This window comes from Pectinophora gossypiella, chromosome 2 (genome assembly GCF_024362695.1).
Source record: "Pectinophora gossypiella chromosome 2, ilPecGoss1.1, whole genome shotgun sequence".
NCBI classification, from domain to species: Eukaryota; Metazoa; Arthropoda; class Insecta; order Lepidoptera; family Gelechiidae; genus Pectinophora; species Pectinophora gossypiella.
The window spans coordinates 7,144,083-7,166,274 of NC_065405.1; the positions used below are offsets into that span (position 1 = coordinate 7,144,083).

Sequence of the window (22,192 nt, forward strand, 5' to 3'; positions counted from 1 at the left end):
CCCATTTGTAGAATGAAAATTAAGATCAACATTTTGAGATCTAAATCAGTTATATTTTTTTGTAGTCTTTAAGCAAGCATAGAGCAACACCACTGTGATGAAATTCATACGAATATCTTCAATTTAATTTGGGTCCCCAGTAAAAAGCTGCACAAGATTTTATAAATGAGACACACCCCCACTTTACTAAGACTGTAATAAAAGGCTTATTTTTGATAATAAGTATATTCTATTTAAGATGAAATACAATTATATCACAAAAGTAAAGTTGAAAGATTTGTCAAAATATATTAAATCTCGTAATACGTTTTTATTATATACATGTAGGGGTAATGATTATCACTTTGTGCTTTTACATTAACTAATAAATATCATTTTACTAAGTACTATCAAATGTTTCATATATCTAGAGGAGCAGCAACATCTTCTGTTGAATTCACTGAAGAATTGTCTGCAAATAAAAGAAATATCTAAGTTAAATATTCGTAAATCCTATAGGAGTGGGCAGAGCCAACCCAGGCAACAACTCTTCGAAATACTGTAGTACCAAGCTTTGATTATTTCTGGAGATTGTACCTATAAAGGTGCTCTCTCACCGTGAGCATTCGTCTGTAATGTCATAACATTACAGGCGATCCATAGATCTAAGCATTACATCAGTCAGCTAGGAGAACTGCAACGAAGCAGTATTACAATGAAATGCTCAGAAAAAATAAATACAAAATAACAGGCGGCTTACTTGGAAAATGCATATCAAAGCCAAAAGAGACGCAGTTAACAACAAATTCCGTAGCTTGCTGTGGTTGCTGGGGCGGCAGTCAGCTTTATCTTTGAACAATAAACTAATGATTTACACTGCAATATTGAAACCAATCTGGCTCTATGGAATCGCCCTATGGTCTACCGCCAGCAAATCCAATATACTAAGTCTGCAGAGGGTTCAGAACAATATCTTGAAGACTATATGCGCGGCGCCCTGGTTTATTCGAAACTCAGAGGTACATCAATACCTAGACATGCCAACGATCACAGAAGAAATTGAAAAGTACAACAAAAGGCATAAGGAACGGTTGAGTAACCATCCAAATCCCTTAGCAACTATGCTGTTGGAAGCTAGCAACAGGGTGAAGAGGCTCAAAAGGAAGGATGTTCTTGGGCGCTGAGTACTATGGAAGATGGTGGCATTGGTTGCTTTACTTCTAACTAATCAATTCACACACCAAATCTGATTAAAGTCTTGCGACTGATTGTAGATATTTAAAAGGAAAAAAAAAAAAAAAAATAACAAACCATGAATAAATTACAGGCGAATGATCATGGTGAGTGTTATTTAACACATTCACTGTGTAACGGAAAATTGGATAACCCCACAATGTTATTTTTCGCACAACACATAGTGTGTCACACTATGGCGAGAAAAAATGTGCCCCATATATGGGCCATGCACATTTGAGTTACAAATTAATTGCGTCATATGTAATTCATACACAGTGAACATGTTAATATAGAATGATCATAATCTTACCATTAATGAGATTCTCCTGGTTAAACTTGGGCAATAACAAAGTAAGTACGAGGCCTAAAGTACAAGCGCCGCCGCAAACCCAGGACAACGCATCGCGGTAGTAAGTAGCATCCGCGCCGTCCGCACTGCAACATCACAAAGTAACTATGTCAACAGACGATATGTGGGATTTCAATGTGACTCATAGTCATAATAAGTATTGATGACACAAAATGTTTAATATTTCAAACTATGTAGGTATAATAATCAAACTTTAATGTTGTAATGTAGGTAGCTAGCTACAGTTGATTAGTCACTATGTGCGAAATACCTACTTATTTATGTCTGTTATTAGGTCGAATTATGTCTATACCATGACTTTATAACAATGTTATTGTACGGTTTGCAACCGCACATGTCCCGCGTCAGCTATTTTACCTTTTACGCAATTGTATAATTAGTTCACGACTCATCAAGGTAGTGTGTACTCGCGTATTAGTGTAATTAACTTTAACAAGAAAGTAATCAATAAAACGCACTTTTTACGCTATCAAGATTGTTCTCATTTTGCCTCCACATCAGTTTATCAAGATTATCATCTTATCATCAAAAGATCATACAAGTCTAGCAAGAGACTGTACATCTTTTTGGTCCTTCGAGCAAACACGAGGTGTTCGCGTGTGCAGAGTGATAGCGAATCGGTTCAGCCGGCCTCCCACCAGCGGGTCTCACCGGCTGGATTGAGAAGGCGCAAATATCATCCCAGGACACAGTGGACATAGTAATCAGCAAGACAAGAGGATTATATCCACTTTATCAAGTTTTGTGAAGTTTGTGATATAAGAAAAGAACTCGCAAATTATCAAGAATCAGTGCAAGTGATAACAAGTACATCAAGTATCAAGTTTATTAAGAGCATCAAGGCTTATCAAGCACGTAAAAGCATCAAGGCTTATCAAGCACGTAAAAGCATCAAAGCTATCAAGTAGGTACCTATACTATCAAGTGATCAAGACTAATACCCAACGCCAGGGATTAGTAAAAATTGAAATATTAATCGAGATTCAATCAAGTGAATATTCAAGTACAATTCAAACAAGTGAATAATAACACTCAATCAAGTGAGTGTATATCAAGCTTAATCAAGGAAAACAAGTTTTCACCATGGAAAACATACTTGAAAATCAAGCAATTTTAGAAGATGGTATCAAGAAAGTTTTAATAAACTTTAAAAAGGATGGTGCAAGTCGCAAGACCCCTGAGAACATCAAGAGACGTCTCACGACCTTGGACTTGTACTGGGAGGATTATATCTCTAACCACGGTAAGCTTAAGGAGCTTTTGCCTCAAGACCACGAATACTTCTCCGGTCGTTATTACGAAAACGCAAAGAGTGCTTACTTAGAAACAAGGGAATTTATAGAAAAATCAAGCGTAACTATAAACCCGGTCACGGTGGTCGACAAGGACAACAATCCAGTGGATGATTTCCAAGAAAGTGTTAGCCAACAAGGTGCTTCCACTTCTAAAGATAATGAGTTCGTGCGGGAGAATAAAATCAATACCGGAAGTAGCAGCAAGCTTGATGACATGATAAAAAAGCAATTAAGCAATTTCAAGGCTTTTGCTAGAACAGTAGTTAACATCAATATAGAAAACATGAATGAAAAGTGGGAGTTCGTAGATAGTCTGCATACCCTTCAATCGCGTTGGCAGGCTATAGACGCTCTTCATTGGGAGTTAGACAGTGAGCTGCAAGGATCTAATCAGCAGTACGAGAGCAGGTTCACCGAACACGAAGCTAAGTATTTAGCAGTCAAGAAGGCCATTAATACCAAGCTATGGTCCGTATCACATCGAGAAAAGTCAACTCCGCAGCTTGATATACCTGTTTTTATCGGGAACTACCAACAATGGGTATCATTCAAGGACTTATTTTGCGAGGCGATACATAATAATCCTTCTCTGTCTAACGCCCAAAAGTTACAATACCTTAAAAGCAAGCTTAGGGGAGAACCAGAGCGCCTAATCCAACATCTTCCGATCAGTTCAGACAACTATGTCGGTGCCTGGGAGATTCTCAACAACAGATACGAAAACAAGAAACGTATCTTCAATTCGCATATTGGTGCGTTAATGAACCTTCCAGTTATGCCTCAAGCTACTGTTCAAAATCTCAAGCGCCTACACGACGTCACTACCGAGTGTCTAAATGCCATAAAAAACATAGGTGTTAACATAGACACCTGGGACCCGATCCTTGTGTATATTTTAGCACAAAAACTCGACACAGATACCAACAATGACTACAATGACTCATTGAAGGATTCGAAACAGCTGCCTAATCTAAAAGAATTTCTAGAATTCTTAGAGAAGAGATTTACTTCCATGGAAAGTGCCCGCCGCAAGCAAGAACAAAAGTCGAATACAAACTCTACAATTACATCGGACAAACAAGAAAAACAGTATCATTACAAGCGATACTTTTCAAGCAACAAGGCTACATCGCAATCATCAAGATTTAATAAAAATAACAAATTGAAATGTCCGGTATGTAATATGGAACATGGAATTTATTACTGCAAGCAATTCTTGGAAATGTCTCCGACTCAAAAACGTCAAATCATATCAAAATTTAACATTTGCTGCAATTGTTTATTCAGCCATAATGGTAAACTTTGCACTTCAAACAGGCGATGCCGTGAATGCAATGGCTGTCATAATACAATTTTACATGAAGCTTGTAAAAACAACACGACACCGACTCACGCGGAATCGTCACATCGGGGTGAACGGGCGAGTGGTATCTCGCACGTGGCTCAACAAGGAAACACACCCGAGACACTTTTATCGACAGCTTTGGTAAACGTAACAGGAGCCAGTGGAGAGTCGTATACATTACGAGCTCTCATTGATCAAGGCTCACAAGTGTCATTGATCACAGGGCATGCCGCACAATTGCTTCGTTTGCCAAGACGCAAATGTAAAGGCATCATAACAGGGGTTGGCGCCAAGGACAACACCTGCACTGGAATGTTAACCATCAGCTGTAACTCACTAACTGAAGAGTTTATTTTCAACGCTGATGTTTACATAATGAAAAGTTTAACAAGAAACTTGCCAAGTAAGTCATTTGAGAAGCCATCATGGGACTTTTTAGAAAATATTCAATTGGCTGACCCAGATTTCAATTTAAGTAAACAAATTGATATTTTATTTGGTGCTGACGTATATTCGCATATCATTCAAGGTGGCATATGCAACGTCGGCAACATGACACCAGTTGCACAACAAACAAGGCTTGGGTGGATTTTGTGCGGCAAGGTACAAACTCTACAATGCAACGTGGTTTTAAATAATATTGAGGAATTACATCGATTTTGGGAAATTGAAGATATACAAGAGGACACTTCATTTTCGACGGAGGAGAGCCAATGTGTTGAGTTTTATAAGACAACGACAACAAGGTCGGAGGATGGAAAATATCAAGTCAGACTGCCTCTAAAATCAAACATAGATCAACTAGGACAATCGAAACACAAGGCTATAGCACAGTTTCATCAGCTTGAAAGAAAGTTTAGCAAGAATAAAACTTTAGAACAAGAATATAAGCTGTTTATACACGAATACCAAAATTTGTATCATATGAGACTAGCTGACGGCAACACGAAGCTGGACTATTATTTACCACACCATTGCGTGCTACGCGAGCAATCTACTACAACATCGCACCGCGTAGTATTCAATGCTTCGCAAACTACAACAAGTGGACAAAGTCTCAATGACTGCATGTGTAAAGGGCCTAATTTACAAAAGGACCTTTTAACTTTGATTTTAGGGTGGAGACAATACAAGGTCGCCTTCACCGCAGATATCGAGAAAATGTTCAGACAGATATGGATTCACAAAGCTGATCAAGGTTTGCAGAAGATCGTGTGGAGAGATAGCCCACGTGACCTCTTACGTGAGTACCAACTGACGACAGTCACCTACGGCACCAAGGCCGCTCCTTTCCTCGCAATGATGACACTGCGTCAGCTGGCCGCGGATGAAAAAGTACACTACCCAGAAGCTTCTCAAGTGGTGGAGAATTGTTTCTACATGGATGATTTACTCCATGGAACCCACTCCTTAGAAACCGCATTACAACTGAAACAAGATCTTATGGAGCTTATGAAATCTGGAGGGTTTCATTTAAGAAAATGGAATTCTAATTATCAAGAACTAAAACAAGAGGGAGACAAACAAGGTCAAAATAACTATAATTTCAAGCAAGCGGAATCAACAAAGACCCTCGGTTTAATTTGGAACCCAGATCAAGATATTTTCATTTTCCAATCAAAAATCCCTAACGAAAATGGTGAAAATACAAAACGAACGCTATTGTCGGACATATCCAAGCTGTTTGACCCGTTAGGGTGGCTAACTCCACTATCTACAAAAATGAAGCTACTGTTCCAGCAAGTATGGGAAACGAACATGGCTTGGGATGATAAACTGCCCGATCACATCAATACGGAATGGCAAGAAATCAAACAAGATATTGAAAACATCAATAATATTCAAATACCTAGATGGTTGGGCACCGACGTCACGTGCAGAGTCGAATTACACGGCTTTTGTGACGCGTCGCAGAAAGCGTACGCGTGCTCTATATACAGCAAGATTGTGACATCGAATCAAGTCAAAATCGTTTTGGTAGTTGGCAAATCAAGGCTAGTTCCGATTAACAAGGAAATTACTCTACCAAGACTGGAGCTGAGTGGAGCTTTGCTTCTTTCCAAACTTATGATGAAAGTCTTACAAGCTTTATCATCACTTCAAGACATCAAGATCTACGGATGGATAGATTCTACGGCAGTATTAGGATGGTTACAAGGCAATCCTAATCGTTGGAAACCATTCGTATCCAACAGAGTTCACAAAATCACCGAAGTAATGCCACCTGATTGCTGGCGTTATGTGAAGTCTGCAGACAACCCCGCAGACTGCGCCAGTCGAGGGCTGACAGCGACAAGGTTGCAGCAACATTCCCTGTGGTGGCAGGGACCGGCATGGCTATCTACTTACAACAGTAGAAAGCAAGAGGAACCAACAGTATATACAACAAGAGAAGATGAGAAACAAGCTCAACAAGTTAACGTCGTAACACAAGGTACGGCAAGTCAGGAAAATCTAGTAAACGAGCTTATAAACAAGTATAGCTCCTACAACAAGGTAGTTCGCGTGCTATCATGGGTGCGCAGATTTTCCACGAAAAAGCAAGATCGTCAGCATACAACATGGCTCACGCTATCTGAAATAAGAGAAGCCACTTCAATTCTTGTAAAACAAGTACAAGAACAAATTTTTCATGACGAAATTGGGAATCTGAAAGACAAGAAAGTTATATCAGGAAAAAGCAAGTTATTAAGCCTGAACCCGTTCTTAGATGATCATGGGATTCTGCGCGTTGGTGGGAGACTACAAAACGCTCGTATCAGCCCTGCAATGAAGAATCCAATAATTTTACCTCAAAATCATCGACTTACCGAGCTAATAATAAATCATGCACACAAGCTCACATTTCACGGCGGGGCTAGAGTTACACTAGCGCTCACGCGCCAAAAGTATTGGATACTGAGTGGTAATCGAACAACGAAAAAATACTTACATCGATGCGTGACCTGTAAGAAGCAAAAGCCTAATAAGCAAGTACAATTAATGGCTGACTTACCTGGATCGAGAGTGAATCCTTCTCGTCCTTTCATGCACACCGGTGTAGACTTCACTGGTCACATCCTGTTAAAAGCCAACAAGGGCCGCGGGATAAAAACCACAAAGGGATATGTGGCAGTTTTCGTGTGCATGGTAACGAAAGCCGTCCATCTTGAGTTGGTCTCCGATCTAACTACTTCTGCGTTCATAGCAGCACTGCGAAGAATGTCTGCGCGCAGAGGGACACCGCGTCATATTTACTGTGACAATGGACGCAATTTTGTAGGCACAAGTAGAGTCCTTCAACAAGAATATCAAGAGCTTATGCAAACATTCAGCGACAATGACGAGTTGCAAAAGGTGCTAACTGAGATGGAAATCAAGTTTCATTTTAATGCACCCTCATGGCCATCAGCAGGGGGCCTCTGGGAAGCGGCTGTCAAGAGCTTCAAATTCCATTTGAAAAGAGTCATTGGCGAGCAAAGACTCACTTACGAAGAGTATTCAACATTGCTTACCCAGATTGAGGCGTGCCTAAACTCTAGGCCTCTGTGTGCTTTATCCGAAGATCCAGATGACCTTGCCTTTTTGACACCGTCACATTTTCTCACAGGTGGTCCAACACTGACACTTGTCGAGACTGAAAGAGATCTACGAACACGCTGGCAGCTTACTCAAAAAATATTACAAGATATTTGGAAGAGATGGCGTGCCGAATATTTGTCTCAGTTGACAGCAAGGTCAAAATGGAAACGTCCGCAAGAGAATATCAAGCTAAACGATGTAGTTCTCGTGCATGAAGATAATCTGCCTCCAGGCAAGTGGATTATGGGCAGAGTAGTGCAGCTACATCCAGGAAAGGACGGCTACACCCGTGTCATCACCTTAAAAACAAAGGGAGGCTTCATGAAACGGCCTGTAATAAAGTTGTCTGTACTAACAGAACATGATGACAACCAAGCAAGCAATTTACCTGTACAACAAGCGTACTATGGTAAACACGCCGAACAAGAAGGCAAGCCACAGAGAACAAGTAACGCAAAAGGCAAGAAGTTTTGCCTTACTTCAATTCTTACTGCATTCATGCTGTTTATGATCGTCATATCAGAAGTTGAGAGCAAAGTCAATGTTACCAAGTTCAGAGAGAATCAAAGTATGTACTTTGACAAAGTCTCAAATATGCTCTTAATCAAAGATGAATGGAAGCTCGTCGTGTACTATCAAATGGATCCTTATTGGCAAGGTAATAAGGCCCTCGAAACATACGTGAATACAATGGAGAACGCATGCACAACAATACGAGAACAAGCTCACTGCAAAGCGATACTACTCCAGTTACGTCATGGCTACGACGAACTCGAACACTACAATCAGCTGTTGCTCAGTCAGCAAGGCGAGCAGCGCGTGCGCCGGCGCCTCAAGCGGGGGCTTATCAACGGTGTCGGATATCTCGCTAACACGCTGTTCGGAGTACTAGATGAGAAATTCGCCGAACAATATCAGAAAGACATTGCCCTCCTACGTCAGAATCAAAACCACATCGCAAGCCTATGGAAAAATCAAACTTTAATTGTCGAATCAGAAAACAACCTATTAAAACGCACTGAAAGAGTGATGAACGAGCAACATAAACTCATACATAGACATATGAATACATTAGAAAACTCCGTACAAGAGCTGAAAAACGTGGAACGCACAAATAACGTCCTTAATGACTTCGCATTAGGAGCCATTATAGCAAGCAACGTGCTCCATAATTTAAAAGGCCTACAGGACACATTACTGGATACAATCACGGATATTTATCAAGGCCGCTTCAACTTACACTTATTGACACCGGAACAACTAATCAATGAACTCAGCACTATATCAAGCAAGTTAACCAAAGATGTGACTTTACCAGTTGACAACATCCATTCTGATCTGCGAAAGTTATACAGTTTAATGAAGATTAAAGCAAGGATGTTACAAGACTATCTACTTTTTGAGATCAGAATACCCCTCGTCAGCAGAGAAACATTTGAGATTTTAAAATTGGTTCCAATACCTAAACTACAAGGAGAGAACATCATTAGTCTGATACCAGTGTCAGATTACATAGCCATGAACTTGAAGAAAGACACTTTTATACCTATGAGTGAGATTGATGTCAGAGCATGTATCGTACAATTAGAAGTATATTATTGTCACAGCCAGAAGCCAGAATTTCATATGAAGATTGACAAGAATCTATGTGAGATGCAGAAACAAGACTGCAAAACAACAACAAGTACTTGTAACAACAAGTGGCTAGACAGTTATTCAATCAACATGTACATGTATTTTTGTTGTGAGCCCTGTCAAGTTAGAACAATGTGCGAGGATCAAGTAACCACACAACAGCTGACAGGCGCTGGACTCATAAGTGTAGGTCATGGCTGCATTATCAAGACGGATGAATTCATGATTTATCCACACAAGCCTCATACAAGTGAGATTAGAATATCACCGAACTTGTACACTCCAACAATCTCTCCGATTAACAATTTAATTAATCTCACCATACCTCACCTCAGCTTACCAAATGCATCTTATTCGGAGCTAGAACAAGAAGCTTCCGACATTGGCAACAAGATAAAAACTCTCAAAACAAGCGAACCTGTTTTGAGTGATGGTGTTACTTATCATGATGTACACCATTATGCCATGATTTACGTGATATTTGGCATAATAGCACTTGCAGCAATTATATTCTTAACAAGAAGAATTCGAAGCCAACACGGAGCAACGACTGCAAGCGCATCAGGGTTGCCAGCAGCACCACCGGCGCCAGAGCCGGCACCGACGGCCGCGGCGCGGGCCGCGGGGAGCGCGCGACGGACAAGCAGCGTGCGTAGAAAATACGACACCAAGTCTACAAGTCCCGTTTTGCGAAAATTTAATGATTCTTTTAATGAACATCCTGTTTAAGATACTTTTGTTTAATTTCAATTCAATTGTATACTTACATTCAAGTTTTATATAATTTACTAACATAGCAAGTAATTCATCTCATCATAATCTTCTGGCCCGGGAATATGTACGGTTTGCAACCGCACATGTCCCGCGTCAGCTATTTTACCTTTTACGCAATTGTATAATTAGTTCACGACTCATCAAGGTAGTGTGTACTCGCGTATTAGTGTAATTAACTTTAACAAGAAAGTAATCAATAAAACGCACTTTTTACGCTATCAAGATTGTTCTCATTTTGCCTCCACATCAGTTTATCAAGATTATCATCTTATCATCAAAAGATCATACAAGTCTAGCAAGAGACTGTACATCTTTTTGGTCCTTCGAGCAAACACGAGGTGTTCGCGTGTGCAGAGTGATAGCGAATCGGTTCAGCCGGCCTCCCACCAGCGGGTCTCACCGGCTGGATTGAGAAGGCGCAAATATCATCCCAGGACACAGTGGACATAGTAATCAGCAAGACAAGAGGATTATATCCACTTTATCAAGTTTTGTGAAGTTTGTGATATAAGAAAAGAACTCGCAAATTATCAAGAATCAGTGCAAGTGATAACAAGTACATCAAGTATCAAGTTTATTAAGAGCATCAAGGCTTATCAAGCACGTAAAAGCATCAAGGCTTATCAAGCACGTAAAAGCATCAAAGCTATCAAGTAGGTACCTATACTATCAAGTGATCAAGACTAATACCCAACGCCAGGGATTAGTAAAAATTGAAATATTAATCGAGATTCAATCAAGTGAATATTCAAGTACAATTCAAACAAGTGAATAATAACACTCAATCAAGTGAGTGTATATCAAGCTTAATCAAGGAAAACAAGTTTTCACCATGGAAAACATACTTGAAAATCAAGCAATTTTAGAAGATGGTATCAAGAAAGTTTTAATAAACTTTAAAAAGGATGGTGCAAGTCGCAAGACCCCTGAGAACATCAAGAGACGTCTCACGACCTTGGACTTGTACTGGGAGGATTATATCTCTAACCACGGTAAGCTTAAGGAGCTTTTGCCTCAAGACCACGAATACTTCTCCGGTCGTTATTACGAAAACGCAAAGAGTGCTTACTTAGAAACAAGGGAATTTATAGAAAAATCAAGCGTAACTATAAACCCGGTCACGGTGGTCGACAAGGACAACAATCCAGTGGATGATTTCCAAGAAAGTGTTAGCCAACAAGGTGCTTCCACTTCTAAAGATAATGAGTTCGTGCGGGAGAATAAAATCAATACCGGAAGTAGCAGCAAGCTTGATGACATGATAAAAAAGCAATTAAGCAATTTCAAGGCTTTTGCTAGAACAGTAGTTAACATCAATATAGAAAACATGAATGAAAAGTGGGAGTTCGTAGATAGTCTGCATACCCTTCAATCGCGTTGGCAGGCTATAGACGCTCTTCATTGGGAGTTAGACAGTGAGCTGCAAGGATCTAATCAGCAGTACGAGAGCAGGTTCACCGAACACGAAGCTAAGTATTTAGCAGTCAAGAAGGCCATTAATACCAAGCTATGGTCCGTATCACATCGAGAAAAGTCAACTCCGCAGCTTGATATACCTGTTTTTATCGGGAACTACCAACAATGGGTATCATTCAAGGACTTATTTTGCGAGGCGATACATAATAATCCTTCTCTGTCTAACGCCCAAAAGTTACAATACCTTAAAAGCAAGCTTAGGGGAGAACCAGAGCGCCTAATCCAACATCTTCCGATCAGTTCAGACAACTATGTCGGTGCCTGGGAGATTCTCAACAACAGATACGAAAACAAGAAACGTATCTTCAATTCGCATATTGGTGCGTTAATGAACCTTCCAGTTATGCCTCAAGCTACTGTTCAAAATCTCAAGCGCCTACACGACGTCACTACCGAGTGTCTAAATGCCATAAAAAACATAGGTGTTAACATAGACACCTGGGACCCGATCCTTGTGTATATTTTAGCACAAAAACTCGACACAGATACCAACAATGACTACAATGACTCATTGAAGGATTCGAAACAGCTGCCTAATCTAAAAGAATTTCTAGAATTCTTAGAGAAGAGATTTACTTCCATGGAAAGTGCCCGCCGCAAGCAAGAACAAAAGTCGAATACAAACTCTACAATTACATCGGACAAACAAGAAAAACAGTATCATTACAAGCGATACTTTTCAAGCAACAAGGCTACATCGCAATCATCAAGATTTAATAAAAATAACAAATTGAAATGTCCGGTATGTAATATGGAACATGGAATTTATTACTGCAAGCAATTCTTGGAAATGTCTCCGACTCAAAAACGTCAAATCATATCAAAATTTAACATTTGCTGCAATTGTTTATTCAGCCATAATGGTAAACTTTGCACTTCAAACAGGCGATGCCGTGAATGCAATGGCTGTCATAATACAATTTTACATGAAGCTTGTAAAAACAACACGACACCGACTCACGCGGAATCGTCACATCGGGGTGAACGGGCGAGTGGTATCTCGCACGTGGCTCAACAAGGAAACACACCCGAGACACTTTTATCGACAGCTTTGGTAAACGTAACAGGAGCCAGTGGAGAGTCGTATACATTACGAGCTCTCATTGATCAAGGCTCACAAGTGTCATTGATCACAGGGCATGCCGCACAATTGCTTCGTTTGCCAAGACGCAAATGTAAAGGCATCATAACAGGGGTTGGCGCCAAGGACAACACCTGCACTGGAATGTTAACCATCAGCTGTAACTCACTAACTGAAGAGTTTATTTTCAACGCTGATGTTTACATAATGAAAAGTTTAACAAGAAACTTGCCAAGTAAGTCATTTGAGAAGCCATCATGGGACTTTTTAGAAAATATTCAATTGGCTGACCCAGATTTCAATTTAAGTAAACAAATTGATATTTTATTTGGTGCTGACGTATATTCGCATATCATTCAAGGTGGCATATGCAACGTCGGCAACATGACACCAGTTGCACAACAAACAAGGCTTGGGTGGATTTTGTGCGGCAAGGTACAAACTCTACAATGCAACGTGGTTTTAAATAATATTGAGGAATTACATCGATTTTGGGAAATTGAAGATATACAAGAGGACACTTCATTTTCGACGGAGGAGAGCCAATGTGTTGAGTTTTATAAGACAACGACAACAAGGTCGGAGGATGGAAAATATCAAGTCAGACTGCCTCTAAAATCAAACATAGATCAACTAGGACAATCGAAACACAAGGCTATAGCACAGTTTCATCAGCTTGAAAGAAAGTTTAGCAAGAATAAAACTTTAGAACAAGAATATAAGCTGTTTATACACGAATACCAAAATTTGTATCATATGAGACTAGCTGACGGCAACACGAAGCTGGACTATTATTTACCACACCATTGCGTGCTACGCGAGCAATCTACTACAACATCGCACCGCGTAGTATTCAATGCTTCGCAAACTACAACAAGTGGACAAAGTCTCAATGACTGCATGTGTAAAGGGCCTAATTTACAAAAGGACCTTTTAACTTTGATTTTAGGGTGGAGACAATACAAGGTCGCCTTCACCGCAGATATCGAGAAAATGTTCAGACAGATATGGATTCACAAAGCTGATCAAGGTTTGCAGAAGATCGTGTGGAGAGATAGCCCACGTGACCTCTTACGTGAGTACCAACTGACGACAGTCACCTACGGCACCAAGGCCGCTCCTTTCCTCGCAATGATGACACTGCGTCAGCTGGCCGCGGATGAAAAAGTACACTACCCAGAAGCTTCTCAAGTGGTGGAGAATTGTTTCTACATGGATGATTTACTCCATGGAACCCACTCCTTAGAAACCGCATTACAACTGAAACAAGATCTTATGGAGCTTATGAAATCTGGAGGGTTTCATTTAAGAAAATGGAATTCTAATTATCAAGAACTAAAACAAGAGGGAGACAAACAAGGTCAAAATAACTATAATTTCAAGCAAGCGGAATCAACAAAGACCCTCGGTTTAATTTGGAACCCAGATCAAGATATTTTCATTTTCCAATCAAAAATCCCTAACGAAAATGGTGAAAATACAAAACGAACGCTATTGTCGGACATATCCAAGCTGTTTGACCCGTTAGGGTGGCTAACTCCACTATCTACAAAAATGAAGCTACTGTTCCAGCAAGTATGGGAAACGAACATGGCTTGGGATGATAAACTGCCCGATCACATCAATACGGAATGGCAAGAAATCAAACAAGATATTGAAAACATCAATAATATTCAAATACCTAGATGGTTGGGCACCGACGTCACGTGCAGAGTCGAATTACACGGCTTTTGTGACGCGTCGCAGAAAGCGTACGCGTGCTCTATATACAGCAAGATTGTGACATCGAATCAAGTCAAAATCGTTTTGGTAGTTGGCAAATCAAGGCTAGTTCCGATTAACAAGGAAATTACTCTACCAAGACTGGAGCTGAGTGGAGCTTTGCTTCTTTCCAAACTTATGATGAAAGTCTTACAAGCTTTATCATCACTTCAAGACATCAAGATCTACGGATGGATAGATTCTACGGCAGTATTAGGATGGTTACAAGGCAATCCTAATCGTTGGAAACCATTCGTATCCAACAGAGTTCACAAAATCACCGAAGTAATGCCACCTGATTGCTGGCGTTATGTGAAGTCTGCAGACAACCCCGCAGACTGCGCCAGTCGAGGGCTGACAGCGACAAGGTTGCAGCAACATTCCCTGTGGTGGCAGGGACCGGCATGGCTATCTACTTACAACAGTAGAAAGCAAGAGGAACCAACAGTATATACAACAAGAGAAGATGAGAAACAAGCTCAACAAGTTAACGTCGTAACACAAGGTACGGCAAGTCAGGAAAATCTAGTAAACGAGCTTATAAACAAGTATAGCTCCTACAACAAGGTAGTTCGCGTGCTATCATGGGTGCGCAGATTTTCCACGAAAAAGCAAGATCGTCAGCATACAACATGGCTCACGCTATCTGAAATAAGAGAAGCCACTTCAATTCTTGTAAAACAAGTACAAGAACAAATTTTTCATGACGAAATTGGGAATCTGAAAGACAAGAAAGTTATATCAGGAAAAAGCAAGTTATTAAGCCTGAACCCGTTCTTAGATGATCATGGGATTCTGCGCGTTGGTGGGAGACTACAAAACGCTCGTATCAGCCCTGCAATGAAGAATCCAATAATTTTACCTCAAAATCATCGACTTACCGAGCTAATAATAAATCATGCACACAAGCTCACATTTCACGGCGGGGCTAGAGTTACACTAGCGCTCACGCGCCAAAAGTATTGGATACTGAGTGGTAATCGAACAACGAAAAAATACTTACATCGATGCGTGACCTGTAAGAAGCAAAAGCCTAATAAGCAAGTACAATTAATGGCTGACTTACCTGGATCGAGAGTGAATCCTTCTCGTCCTTTCATGCACACCGGTGTAGACTTCACTGGTCACATCCTGTTAAAAGCCAACAAGGGCCGCGGGATAAAAACCACAAAGGGATATGTGGCAGTTTTCGTGTGCATGGTAACGAAAGCCGTCCATCTTGAGTTGGTCTCCGATCTAACTACTTCTGCGTTCATAGCAGCACTGCGAAGAATGTCTGCGCGCAGAGGGACACCGCGTCATATTTACTGTGACAATGGACGCAATTTTGTAGGCACAAGTAGAGTCCTTCAACAAGAATATCAAGAGCTTATGCAAACATTCAGCGACAATGACGAGTTGCAAAAGGTGCTAACTGAGATGGAAATCAAGTTTCATTTTAATGCACCCTCATGGCCATCAGCAGGGGGCCTCTGGGAAGCGGCTGTCAAGAGCTTCAAATTCCATTTGAAAAGAGTCATTGGCGAGCAAAGACTCACTTACGAAGAGTATTCAACATTGCTTACCCAGATTGAGGCGTGCCTAAACTCTAGGCCTCTGTGTGCTTTATCCGAAGATCCAGATGACCTTGCCTTTTTGACACCGTCACATTTTCTCACAGGTGGTCCAACACTGACACTTGTCGAGACTGAAAGAGATCTACGAACACGCTGGCAGCTTACTCAAAAAATATTACAAGATATTTGGAAGAGATGGCGTGCCGAATATTTGTCTCAGTTGACAGCAAGGTCAAAATGGAAACGTCCGCAAGAGAATATCAAGCTAAACGATGTAGTTCTCGTGCATGAAGATAATCTGCCTCCAGGCAAGTGGATTATGGGCAGAGTAGTGCAGCTACATCCAGGAAAGGACGGCTACACCCGTGTCATCACCTTAAAAACAAAGGGAGGCTTCATGAAACGGCCTGTAATAAAGTTGTCTGTACTAACAGAACATGATGACAACCAAGCAAGCAATTTACCTGTACAACAAGCGTACTATGGTAAACACGCCGAACAAGAAGGCAAGCCACAGAGAACAAGTAACGCAAAAGGCAAGAAGTTTTGCCTTACTTCAATTCTTACTGCATTCATGCTGTTTATGATCGTCATATCAGAAGTTGAGAGCAAAGTCAATGTTACCAAGTTCAGAGAGAATCAAAGTATGTACTTTGACAAAGTCTCAAATATGCTCTTAATCAAAGATGAATGGAAGCTCGTCGTGTACTATCAAATGGATCCTTATTGGCAAGGTAATAAGGCCCTCGAAACATACGTGAATACAATGGAGAACGCATGCACAACAATACGAGAACAAGCTCACTGCAAAGCGATACTACTCCAGTTACGTCATGGCTACGACGAACTCGAACACTACAATCAGCTGTTGCTCAGTCAGCAAGGCGAGCAGCGCGTGCGCCGGCGCCTCAAGCGGGGGCTTATCAACGGTGTCGGATATCTCGCTAACACGCTGTTCGGAGTACTAGATGAGAAATTCGCCGAACAATATCAGAAAGACATTGCCCTCCTACGTCAGAATCAAAACCACATCGCAAGCCTATGGAAAAATCAAACTTTAATTGTCGAATCAGAAAACAACCTATTAAAACGCACTGAAAGAGTGATGAACGAGCAACATAAACTCATACATAGACATATGAATACATTAGAAAACTCCGTACAAGAGCTGAAAAACGTGGAACGCACAAATAACGTCCTTAATGACTTCGCATTAGGAGCCATTATAGCAAGCAACGTGCTCCATAATTTAAAAGGCCTACAGGACACATTACTGGATACAATCACGGATATTTATCAAGGCCGCTTCAACTTACACTTATTGACACCGGAACAACTAATCAATGAACTCAGCACTATATCAAGCAAGTTAACCAAAGATGTGACTTTACCAGTTGACAACATCCATTCTGATCTGCGAAAGTTATACAGTTTAATGAAGATTAAAGCAAGGATGTTACAAGACTATCTACTTTTTGAGATCAGAATACCCCTCGTCAGCAGAGAAACATTTGAGATTTTAAAATTGGTTCCAATACCTAAACTACAAGGAGAGAACATCATTAGTCTGATACCAGTGTCAGATTACATAGCCATGAACTTGAAGAAAGACACTTTTATACCTATGAGTGAGATTGATGTCAGAGCATGTATCGTACAATTAGAAGTATATTATTGTCACAGCCAGAAGCCAGAATTTCATATGAAGATTGACAAGAATCTATGTGAGATGCAGAAACAAGACTGCAAAACAACAACAAGTACTTGTAACAACAAGTGGCTAGACAGTTATTCAATCAACATGTACATGTATTTTTGTTGTGAGCCCTGTCAAGTTAGAACAATGTGCGAGGATCAAGTAACCACACAACAGCTGACAGGCGCTGGACTCATAAGTGTAGGTCATGGCTGCATTATCAAGACGGATGAATTCATGATTTATCCACACAAGCCTCATACAAGTGAGATTAGAATATCACCGAACTTGTACACTCCAACAATCTCTCCGATTAACAATTTAATTAATCTCACCATACCTCACCTCAGCTTACCAAATGCATCTTATTCGGAGCTAGAACAAGAAGCTTCCGACATTGGCAACAAGATAAAAACTCTCAAAACAAGCGAACCTGTTTTGAGTGATGGTGTTACTTATCATGATGTACACCATTATGCCATGATTTACGTGATATTTGGCATAATAGCACTTGCAGCAATTATATTCTTAACAAGAAGAATTCGAAGCCAACACGGAGCAACGACTGCAAGCGCATCAGGGTTGCCAGCAGCACCACCGGCGCCAGAGCCGGCACCGACGGCCGCGGCGCGGGCCGCGGGGAGCGCGCGACGGACAAGCAGCGTGCGTAGAAAATACGACACCAAGTCTACAAGTCCCGTTTTGCGAAAATTTAATGATTCTTTTAATGAACATCCTGTTTAAGATACTTTTGTTTAATTTCAATTCAATTGTATACTTACATTCAAGTTTTATATAATTTACTAACATAGCAAGTAATTCATCTCATCATAATCTTCTGGCCCGGGAATATGTACGGTTTGCAACCGCACATGTCCCGCGTCAGCTATTTTACCTTTTACGCAATTGTATAATTAGTTCACGACTCATCAAGGTAGTGTGTACTCGCGTATTAGTGTAATTAACTTTAACAAGAAAGTAATCAATAAAACGCACTTTTTACGCTATCAAGATTGTTCTCATTTTGCCTCCACATCAGTTTATCAAGATTATCATCTTATCATCAAAAGATCATACAAGTCTAGCAAGAGACTGTACAGTTATAAATTACGAGACTATCAATTGTCTAATAGAAAAAACAGTTATATCTTGGATAACTTCCGCACTGGAAAGGTACTGGATTGCCATAAAGCTGATATATTATTAGTGTCTTATCTAAACAGTTTTAAGGTGCATTCACATTGTGCATTGGCGGAAAAACGTCAACTCCACCGCGGCTCCATGTAAAATACATACATGACTTTTACCTCACTTCGCGCAATTTTTTCTTTGCATATACGGAGGTAACTGATGTGAATACGTAATTCAATTTGTGACTCTTACAACTAAGCGTAAGTGTGAATTCGCCCGTCTTATATTCAATGACCCTTATCTAGGATGTAAGTGTATTGTATACTTACTAGAGCTGTATTAGCGCGATAGCAACGCCGCACGCCAACTTATCAGTGAAGCTCATGAGACCGTATACAAAGGCGGATGCTTCTGTTCTAGCGCCAACTAGGTCCGCCGTCAAAGCCAGGCTTGTCACTAACATTACAGCACCACCAAAACCTAAGAAATCATATAAAAAAGGCTTTCATAAATACATATATAGGTACCTAATACCTAACAACAATATTGACTTACCAATTAATACTGCTACTACATAGATTAAGTCATGTTTGTACACATGATCGGATCCGAAATAGACCCACATGAAACCAGTCAAAGCACATGCAGATCCTGTCAGGTAACTGAGCTTGCGTGTTATAGACCTTGGGGTCAGTCTCTGAACACCAGCTGCTGCCAGGCTTCCCAGGTACATTGCCAGCGGCACCACGGCCAACGCGCGCGCCGCTAGGCCCAATGTCCGGTGAAGATATAGCGGTATGAGTACCTGAGACACGTTTACTACGAGTCTCGTTGTCATGTATACTCCTGCCACCTGCAAGTCGTTCATACATTAGACAAAAAACACACAGTTAGAGATAACTACTACATATTGACCCAAATTACAATACCTACTATTGTTTCTAACATTTATATGATCCATATAGTCAGTAGGAGTGACTAAGTTCATTATCAACAATCACCAACTGTATTTCTTTTGTCTCATTTTGACAAGATTATAGAGAATGCTCAAGATCCAAAAAATTATGCGCACAAAAGAAAATATTAGTGAAATAACAGTAATTTCGACTAAGAAGTCAATCTCAAACAACTAAATTTGGTTATAGAAATTCAGAAAAATATGTATGATTTTTGAAACTTGAGTTTGTGTAGACATACTTTTTCAAATATTTTTATTACTCATTCATATTTGTCTGTAAAAGTTCACAATTTCAACTTCTATTATTAACAGAAACCACTAGGTTACATTACTTATAAATTCATAACATTTTATACACAACAGCGATTTACAATAAAATATTGTTATAATAATCACCTGGTACATCAACGGTTGACGGAGGAAGCCACAATGGGTCCTGTTGCTTGTACTCTCTACTAGTTGCTCATTTCGTCTGTAAGGTTTTTCATGTACAATTAAGTGGAACAAAATCACTGCAACGGTACCCGTTCCCATTACAATGTAAACTATGTTCTTAAACTTCCAAGCGTCCGTTGGTCCTACTTGCTGCAATAAAATATTATATATTTTATTTTAGTTCAAACAATGATATCACTAGGAACTTGGCAGGTAGAGCCACATCTACAATTTCATTCTCCTACATCACATCATCATCAATCATCTCACACAACATAGGGGGTGGCCCCTACATCACAACATCAGTAATTTATAAATTGTTTTAACGATTTAAAATCGTGTTTCATAATGCAAAGTAGGTACCTAAGACATGATACTTTTACTTTTTATGTGTTTATTAATTTCATCTATAGGTATTTATGAGAATAAGTGAAATTATCCAAGTCGAACTAGCAGTCAGTTCTCTAATAGAAAAATGTGTTTTTTTTAACCATCTACTCAAATATTACCATAGTAGTATTCTGGTTCAAGTGTTTCAATATTTGTTTTTATCTAAGTTTTATTTACACAAAGTCAATTATTACTTGAGACATGACACAAAACAGTATAATAATATTTAATGACTTATAAAATATTACTATACCTCCTTATCACATTCTCCAGTGACGCGCAGAACAATCCATGTGATGATATAAACAAATAGGTTTGAAAATACTGTGAACCCGAACCTGGAAAATAAAATAACTGATTACTTTTTAACCCCACACAACACTGTTCTGACCTCAGGTTCTGCCTATTACTAATGTTGCCTAAATTTAAAATACTTGTATATTAGAAGTATTGCTTTTTTTAAAATAAAAGGCATTTATTTTACACAGAGTTCATAAAGAAAAAAGTTTGAAACATATTTCAATACTAATTAAAGAAATTACACTAAAACATGAATTTCCTGTTCAATTAAATTAAAATTAATTTCTAAAGATATACAAAAAGAAAGACAGATTTTAAAAAAATAAGAAGGCTGGTACATCTGAGCATTACCTGACAGCAGTAAGTTGTTTTCTTGTATGGTCATCTTCAGACAGCTCTGGTATTAAACTCAGATGAGATATTTGCACAGCTGCCCACCCAATTTGAAATATCATGATGAATGCAGCATAATAAAACATTTGCGCCCATTTGTGAGCCACTGAGCACCCCAAACATTCTGAGAATATGAATGGGAATGATGCCAAAGTGCATGCACTTCCTGGAAAGTTATGAACAAAGAATAAAAAGGTGTTATAGAATGTATTACTCATGGAAAATGGGTTGTTATTACTGTGTTTTATATGGCAATGAAACTTACCAAATAAGTGCCATAATTTTCTTCTGCCATATCTTACACTTACAGAGTTGTCAGTACGATCTGAATTATATCCTACGAATGGGGTCGATAATGCGTCGACCACTTGCCCTATCAACATTAAATTACCTGCTTGTGAAGCACTAAATTCTAAGACTAAATGAAAAAACACCAAAAAATATGTAAACCACAGACTAGCACACACATCGTTTAATATATGACCAATTCCGTAGCCAAGTTGTAATTTTAAGCTAGTAGATATATCCACAAATTCATTATCCATTTTAATTTACCTGAAGTTTGTCAACATAAAACTTACAAAACAAAAAGTTATGACAAACCGATAAGAATGTAACTTGCTATGAATACATTGAAGGAACATACAAGAGTCTTTTGGTTCTATTAAAAAGGTGCTACTTGGTTCATAAAAATGTTTTTAATTTCTGCAAAACAACCTGTATTATAAATATTACTATTATTTTCCACCCACAAAACGTAACGTAAAGTAAATGAGCGCCGCATGGAATGAATGAACGCAAGAGAGTGACACTGACAGAA

At 39.6% G+C, this 22,192-nt stretch overlaps 3 protein-coding genes across 3 annotated transcripts; 2 read left to right on the forward strand and 1 right to left on the reverse strand.

The window, feature by feature from the left end:
* Positions 1-240: 240 nt before the first annotated feature.
* Positions 241-22,172, reverse strand: LOC126377112 (major facilitator superfamily domain-containing protein 12-like). The gene is made up of 8 exons (XM_050024778.1): positions 21,638-22,172; positions 21,331-21,538; positions 20,933-21,017; positions 20,251-20,439; positions 19,452-19,749; positions 19,226-19,376; positions 1,526-1,650; positions 241-451 (listed from the first exon to the last, which is right to left on the reverse strand). Exons 1-8 carry the CDS (start codon positions 21,915-21,917, stop codon positions 399-401), a joined length of 1,389 nt encoding a protein of 462 aa, XP_049880735.1. The 5' UTR covers positions 21,918-22,172; the 3' UTR covers positions 241-398.
* On the forward strand, positions 1,903-10,664 carry LOC126376705 (uncharacterized). The gene is made up of 2 exons (XM_050024263.1): positions 1,903-4,628; positions 4,755-10,664. Exons 1-2 carry the CDS (start codon positions 2,669-2,671, stop codon positions 10,148-10,150), a joined length of 7,356 nt encoding a protein of 2,451 aa, XP_049880220.1. The 5' UTR covers positions 1,903-2,668; the 3' UTR covers positions 10,151-10,664.
* On the forward strand, positions 10,681-18,863 carry LOC126376714 (uncharacterized). The gene is made up of 2 exons (XM_050024273.1): positions 10,681-12,987; positions 13,114-18,863. Exons 1-2 carry the CDS (start codon positions 11,028-11,030, stop codon positions 18,507-18,509), a joined length of 7,356 nt encoding a protein of 2,451 aa, XP_049880230.1. The 5' UTR covers positions 10,681-11,027; the 3' UTR covers positions 18,510-18,863.
* Positions 22,173-22,192: the final 20 nt, after the last annotated feature.